The sequence below is a fragment of the Tachysurus vachellii genome, chromosome 13 (genome assembly GCF_030014155.1).
Source record: "Tachysurus vachellii isolate PV-2020 chromosome 13, HZAU_Pvac_v1, whole genome shotgun sequence".
NCBI lineage: Eukaryota > Metazoa > Chordata > Actinopteri > Siluriformes > Bagridae > Tachysurus > Tachysurus vachellii.
In genome coordinates this window covers 18,611,185-18,618,968 of record NC_083472.1, presented here as the reverse complement: position 1 = coordinate 18,618,968, position 7,784 = coordinate 18,611,185, and the positions used below count along the sequence as shown (strand labels likewise).

Below are 7,784 nucleotides of genomic sequence, written 5' to 3'. Positions count from 1 at the left end.
TTCCTTATATTCCATCTCGCGACCTTCGTTCTTCTGAAACTGGTCTTTTAACTGTTCCTTTAACTAGTTTAAAATCGATGGGAGATAGGGCCTTCTCTTCACTAGCTCCAAAACTGTGGAAATAATTACCAACTGAGATAAGGCAAGCAACATCTTTTGGCACTTTTAAATCTCTGCTTAAAACTTATTTTTTTAGGGTAGCTTTTAATTTGACTAATTGTAATTTTACATAGTGCTTTATTTTATGTGTGCATTTTTGTTTTTATTTTGCTTTTGTAAAGCTCTTTGAGATGTTCTTTTAAAGGCGCTATAGAAAATAAAGGTTATTATTATTATTATTATTATTATTATTATTATTATTATTATTATTATTATTATTATTACCTTACATTTACCTACCACTCTATATATTATACACACCCACACACACACACACACACACACACACACACACACACACACACACACACACAAATACATTTTGTCTTTATAACTCCTTAAACTGAAGAATAATGGCTTAATTTAACAAGTATTTATATCCAATTCATCAACCATTGGCTTGAGCTCGTTTTGCTGTACAGCTCTCAGAGAAGGGTAGATAGAGATCCTGCTTTGTTGTCAAGGGCAGCAATCCCTCAGTTATGTCAGTAGAGGGGAGTGTTTGCTAACAAATAGACAGTGCCACTTTATAGAGTTTACACAGAATGGTGTGAAAACTGAGATCATTTCTGCACTGGACAATACGCTGTCCTTAATTTCAATGCAACAGCACTTTTAGCTAAGTTTTAGGTGAACTACAAAGATGAATAAAACAGTTGATTTATTTGTGACATGAGAAAATAACTTTTGAATTACTTTCATTTTTGTCTTTAACACAATTCAGAGACAACTTGTACCAGTTTTACGAAAAACATGTATAATTGACAGATACCGAATACAAAATGGCATCATCAAAAGTAAGCATTTATACAGTATACAGCATGCAAACTGTTTGCACCTTAAAATACCATAACAAATCCCATCTGTCCCATATATATATATATATATATATATATATATATATATATATATATATATATATGTGTGTGTGTGTGTGTGTGTGTGTGTGTGTGTGTGTGTGTGTGTGTGTCAGACCGCAGTGGCAGGTTGCCCATCATTGTACAAGATCAAACCTCGTAGGGTTCGAGTTCGGAAAGAACCCTCTGGATGGATAGTGTCAGGTTTGTGCTCACAGCGGAAGAACATGATGAAGCCATTCCTGTAATTCTTGTTCATCCATCCATAGAGTAAAGGATTGGTGAATGTTGAGCACATAGCCACTATGTGAAAAAGAGTATACAGAAGTTTGTATTCTTTAAACTTGAGAACCAGGTCAAGATCGCTTGCCAACTGAAACACATGAAAAGGAAGCCAACACACTGCAAAAACCACAACCACCAGTGCCAGCATCTTAGTAGTCTTCTTACGACGAGTGATGCCATCATTGCGGTTGGAAGGGCTGACATGGTTCTTAAGTTTGACCCAGATGCACACATAAGCATAGCTGATGATGCCAAGTGGAAGCACATACTGTAGCACAAGCATGGAGAAGCTATAGATGATGGCATCTCGGTTAGTGCCATGGGGCCATTTCTCAGAGCATACAGCAATACGTAAGTTAATGTAGGCAATCTCCTCATAGCGGTACTCCCGAAAAATAGCTAGAGGTCCAGCAAGAATGGCTGCAAAAGACCAAGTCAGACTGATGATAATGAAACTCGCGCATCTTGAGAGACGCTGGCCCATGTGAAACACAATGCACCTATAGCGCTCTAGTGCAATCACCGTCAGTGTCAGAATAGACACATGGACACTGAGAGCTTGGGCGTAAGGCACCATGTGACACATTACTGCCCCAAACTTCCACTCATCCAACAGAGTGTATGCCAAGGTGAAGGGTAAGCACATGGTGTCTACCATGAGATCAGCTAATGCAAGGTTGGCAATGAAGTAGTTGGTAACAGTACGCATGTTTTTGTATATAATAATCATGTAAATAACTAGTGTATTACCAACCAAGCCAAGGATGATTATGAGTGAATAAGCAGTTATAAGGGCTATCTGAACACTTAGGTGCTTGGTAATGTCATCCACAAAGACAGGCTTATGAGAATCCATGCTGTAGTTTCCCAGGTTGTTCTGGTGCCAGTGGGTATATTCTCTTTCCTCGTTGGAAATATCACTGGTGACATTAGCTGGGTCTGAAGGGCCCATGCTGTCTTGGGTTTCTCTTCTGATGAGTCCAATATCATTCATGCATGTGCCTGTTGCAAGGAAAAGTTACACTGGTTTCAGTTTGATCAAGAAAAATCAGGAAATGTACAGAATCTTCGACCATTTACAGATGTATTCAATATACAGTATTTGTAACTTTTTAGCATGACTCACATTAAACTTTAATATGCATGTTGCTTCATTTTTAATTACACCCTTTATATACCTTGCTGTCCAACCCTTAGTGTGACCCAGAATAATAGCTTATTCTATCTATATATATAGCTCTATCTATTCTAATAGCGTGTTTCTTTCACAGTTTAAACATATTTTTAAACATGGACAAATCATAAAGTTTATTATTTGTCATTTACTGTTCAAACGTAGATTTTTAAAAGAGGGAAGCTTGTGTGCCTCTTTCTCCTTTGGTGTTAAAGCACTCTTCAACCTATGATAATCAGTCTGGGTTCTATTCAATGTCACACATTTTCCACAGAGAAAAAATGAACAGGGTAAGCTTTAAGAGTGTTAGAGTGCATCAAATACCATGTAACACCTTTATACTTCAGTATAATTTCAGACATTCTTTAATGGTGAAAGCATGACAGGGATCCTATTTTCAACATTTTTTGAGCCTGTCTTTGTCAGGGTTGCGGTGGATCCTGAGCCAATCTTGGAAACAGTGGGCGTTAGGCATTAATACACCTTGGATGGTAAATTTTTCTTTATCCAATGCACCTACTGATTACTTAAGATTTTTGTGATGCACAGAAGACATTTAGTTTTAAGATTAAAATATTAATATGAGACCAGATTTGCAAGGTTTATTTCCTGATATTCACTAGATTAAAATCATAGATGAATTTAACAACTTGACAGTAAAGGAACATGACACTTTTTGTGGCAGACCATCCTTTCAAACAAGAAAATACAATCTTCACAGACAAAACCCATGTGTCCACAAAGGATAGATATTCAGAATTTTCAACCATTGGTGCTGTGTTCTAAGTTGATCTAAGTTCTAAATAATAAGTTGATCTAATTATTTAATAAATATTTAAACATTAACCCAATATGGAATGCATTTGATCTCCTGAAGAGGAGACTGAAGGGAGAATTCCATTTGAGTAACTCAGATTATGACTCACATCTGTATGCATAACACGTCGAACCTTGAGACGGATGGGCTACAACAGCAGAAGACCACAGCAGGTTTAAATTCTGTCAGCCGAGAACAGAAAGCTGAGGCTGCAGTGGGCACAGGCTCCTCAAAACCAGACAGCTGATGACTAGAGAAACATAGCCTTGTCTGATGAATCTTAATTTCCGCTGAGGAGCACAGATGGTAAGGTCAGAATTTGGTACCAATTGCATGAATCCATGGACCCAACCTGCCTTATATGAACAGTCTAGGCCGGTGAAGGAGTTTTCCTGCAGCACTTTGGGTGTATTAATCAAGCATTTCTTGCATGCCACAGCCTATATGAGTACCTTGACCCTTCATTCAGTTTACTCATCTACTAATGGCTGCTTATAGCATGACAATGTTCTATGTCAGAAAGTTTAAGTCAAACCAGAAACTCAAATAGGAACGTTTCAGGAACAAAAGAAGACCCTACACAGTACTAGTGTACTGTATATAGTATATAGCATATATGGATAGCATTGATGCCTGACAGTTCCAGTGTCCTGGATTCTAAGCTAGAGTTACTGTCTATGCAGAGTGTCTCTCATTATTTCCATGCTAGTTTAACTTTTCCTCAAGTTTTCAAATTTATTTTTTACTTCCCCAAAACATGCAGGCTAAAAAATGTCTACCGTAAATTTCCCTAAAATGTGAATCAATGTATGAATTACGTCTTACAATGGACTGTTGTCCCATTCAGCATGAATTCTCCTGCCTTGTGCCTGGGATATGCTCCAGATCAAATGAAACCCTAACCTAGATGAAGTGGTCACTGAAAATGAATAAATAAATGTCCACAGTTTTAACCTTTTTATGTAGTATATATTGTTAAACCATTTGAAATTGCATCATTAAAATACATTTCCAATTCAGGGTATATTAAAGAGCCCCTTACTACACAAAATCATTAAAATCTAATTCAAAGATGATGGTCAAACTAATATAACACTACAATTGCCTGCAAGCTTCAGCTCATGGCTTTGACAATCACCTATACTGCCATTTAATATTATTATGAATTACGAATTATTCTGAATTGAAATATAAAGATGCCCTGCTGTAGGGTCCCAATTATTAGCAATGAGCAGCATAATATTTGGTCTTTGCTGATCATAAATGACAACGCATAACTACAGCACAGATGAGAATATTTTCAAGCTTTTTTTTTATTTTTTCTAAAATTCTTTTCATTTAAACACAAAGCAGTGGAAATTATTTACAGAAGTCTTTGTGAAATACTAGCAGTGTACAGAGGAACAGAAATATTGCATTCATTTTTTTATGAATAGAATATTACTTTCTTTTGTGTTTAGCAGCAGGTAAATTCAAGTCAATTATGGAGTCCCATTTAAAACCAGTAGAAATACATGCAGGGTTACATGTGACACAGCTGGCAGTTTTGTCGCATTACAGCTCCAGGTATTAATACTGAGCTCTAATTTATTTCTGTGCAGAGTTTTGCATGTTCTCCCTATGTCCATGAGTGGTTTCCTCTGAGTTGTCCTTCCCAAAAGCATACTTGATTACATTAAATTGCCCCTCTTTATGAATAAGTGTCTGAATATGTGTGCAGCATGCTTATGACAGACTGACATCCAATCCAGGATATATTCCTGTCTCAGGCCTAGTCTTTCGTGTGTTGGATCCAGTTATCCTGTGACTCTGACTGGGATGAAGCAGTTGTTCAGATGAAGTCGCAATTGTTTTAGATTTCTTCCTACAGATGTCAGAAGTAACACTAGAGATTAGCATTCCAAGCTCACCAGGTAATATTGTACAATGATCTTGCCTTGCACTTGCTGCACTAATTGCCATGCATACTGTACATACTCTTTATATGGTCTCCTATACCATTGCACCATGGAACAAAAGATTTTATCCCAATGTATTCGTATTCAACATTTAAGTAAATGCCTCAACAAAATATACAGATAACATGTATAGAGAATCCAGAGTTCTCCATGTCCGTATCTTCATATTCATGTGAGATGAGAACATCATAATGAGGGATGACTTATTTAAATGTCAGTGAACTTCGCACAGTTCAGTTTATTTGATCCTTCCCCCATCCTCGGACCTTTTCTAGACACGGCATGCAAAAGGAAAGTACTTTCTTGCAAAGGTCATCTCTACATTGACATATAGTCTTTGCATTACAAAAAGTGGTTTCCAACCTGTTTGGCCAGTCCATGGACAATAATAAAAGGCAATTAGCTTATAATATAATACTACTAGGGTGAGGACAAATCATGTTGCTTCTGTTTTGGAATCCTCTGCACAGATGGGCTCCTTAGTATTTGTTTACGCTCTTAACACTATACACCTCAAAATATAATTTTCACTCTTCCCAGTATGGTCTTATTGTTATCGATCAGACTGATTTATCATCTACGTATTACTGTTCAATTCAATTGTAAAAATTGTTCCATTAGAAATTGCATTCTGATAATGGCAACATCATTTTTCAGCCCTACACAGATGAACAACTTGAAAAATTGCATTGTAGCCCTAGGGTGAAACTGTCCTTTTTTACGGTGTGTGATAATAGTGAACCATAGAACAGTCCACTTCACATGAGAATAATGAGATTCTTGAATGTGATACATGATTAATGAAGTAAAAAATGCCAGAAGCCATTTCTGGAACCATTATCATTCCATTATTACTATTTTTGTTGCCAGGTTTTATAGAGAGAATTAACTGCCACTATTTAACCTCATGTGCCTGCCATTTACTCCTGATTTATGAAAAAAGGATAGCATGCAATATAAGACCATGTATAAAACATAACCCCTTATATACCCCTTTTTAAAGACAGAGAGTAAAATATATACACATATATGCTCACAAGCCCCTCAGAGTTAAAGTGATTTTAAAATGGAACATATGGGTGTGGTTTCTACAGAGTGAAACTGAATTCAACGGGTTGTTAAATTGCCACATACAGTATAGGGATTTACCATGTTAGAAATAGTTCTCTCAGACTGCTGGAAAGTAAGCAAGAAAAAAAGTAATATTTTAGTAGGCATGTATCATGTATCAGCAATGCCAAAGGAAGGGCATGGATTAGATCCTCCATTGATATGATGCCATATGATGCCATATAATGCCACAGATCCCCCATTGTTATGATGCCATAACTGTTACAAATTAGAGAATCTCCAGTTATTATCTATTTTCCCTTACTTCTGCATGAAACGCTCTGCTGAATTGCAAGCAACAATTCAATGATAAAAAGGATTTTCTCATTAATGAAGTGCATCTCAAACTGTTTTATTAAACCAAGCAGATGGATCCAGGAGTCCATTTAGAATCCAATTAGATCTATGCTTTCATAATGCATGGCTTATTTAAAAAATTGTCTTATGCTTCATTCTAACTGAGGATGCAAACAAATTGTTGAATTATTAAATTCAATTCACATTTATTTATATAGAGCTTTTAACAATGGACATTGTCTCAAAGCACTCAAAGCAGCTTTACAGAACATGAGAACAGAAGAAACATAAAAAAATATATATTATACAAAGATTAATATAACACACAAAAAAAAATCAAGATTAATATTAGACTTAAATTTAAACAGTGTATTTAATAAAAAAAATTAAATCTGATTTTCAGGAGGTATATATATATATATATATATATATATATATATATATATATATATATATATATATATATATATACACACACACATATACATATATACATATATATATATATATATATATATATATATATATATATATATATATATATATATATATATATACACACATACATACATATATATATATATACTGTATATATTGTTCATTATATACTTTCCTCTATAGGTTATGCAAACATATCTAATAACTGCCAAAGCCTTGTATCGTGCAAACGTTAATTTCTATACTAAACAAGACAGATTATTGAAAATGACACTCACCATATTTGCTCGTTGATACCGGTTGGATAAAGTGGACCGCAGCACCTCGCACTGTGTAAGAGAGTGTGCAGAGCGCGATCTCTCTGCTGCAGAGCGACAGCATCACGCTATAATTGACCCTTCAGAGCCGCCGTACTATTGAACCTGTGTACAAATCCATCTAGAAGGCGCGGGAGCAGCGCGCAAGTGAGCGCCGGTGCGCGCAAATGAGCGCAAATGAGCGCCAGTGCGCGCAAATGAGCGAAAGTGAGCGCCAGTGCGCGCAGCATTAGGACGGTTTAATACTGTAACTACGATTAGTTTAAAAAGCAAATGCAGAAAATATAATAAATGACAATGCTAATTAAATTATAATGTCCTCTTATTTCTTTATGTATAGGCACGTCAGCAAGTTATACAATCAAATGCATA

At 35.9% G+C, this 7,784-nt stretch overlaps 1 protein-coding gene across 1 annotated transcript; it reads right to left on the bottom strand.

Annotated features, from left to right (window-relative positions):
- Window positions 1-1,128: 1,128 nt before the first annotated feature.
- On the bottom strand, window positions 1,129-7,528 carry npy7r (neuropeptide Y receptor Y7). The gene is made up of 2 exons (XM_060884504.1): window positions 7,374-7,528; window positions 1,129-2,303 (listed from the first exon to the last, which is right to left on the bottom strand). The coding sequence occupies exons 1-2, from the start codon at window positions 7,474-7,476 to the stop codon at window positions 1,129-1,131; spliced, it is 1,278 nt and encodes a 425-aa protein (XP_060740487.1). The 5' UTR covers window positions 7,477-7,528.
- Window positions 7,529-7,784: the final 256 nt, after the last annotated feature.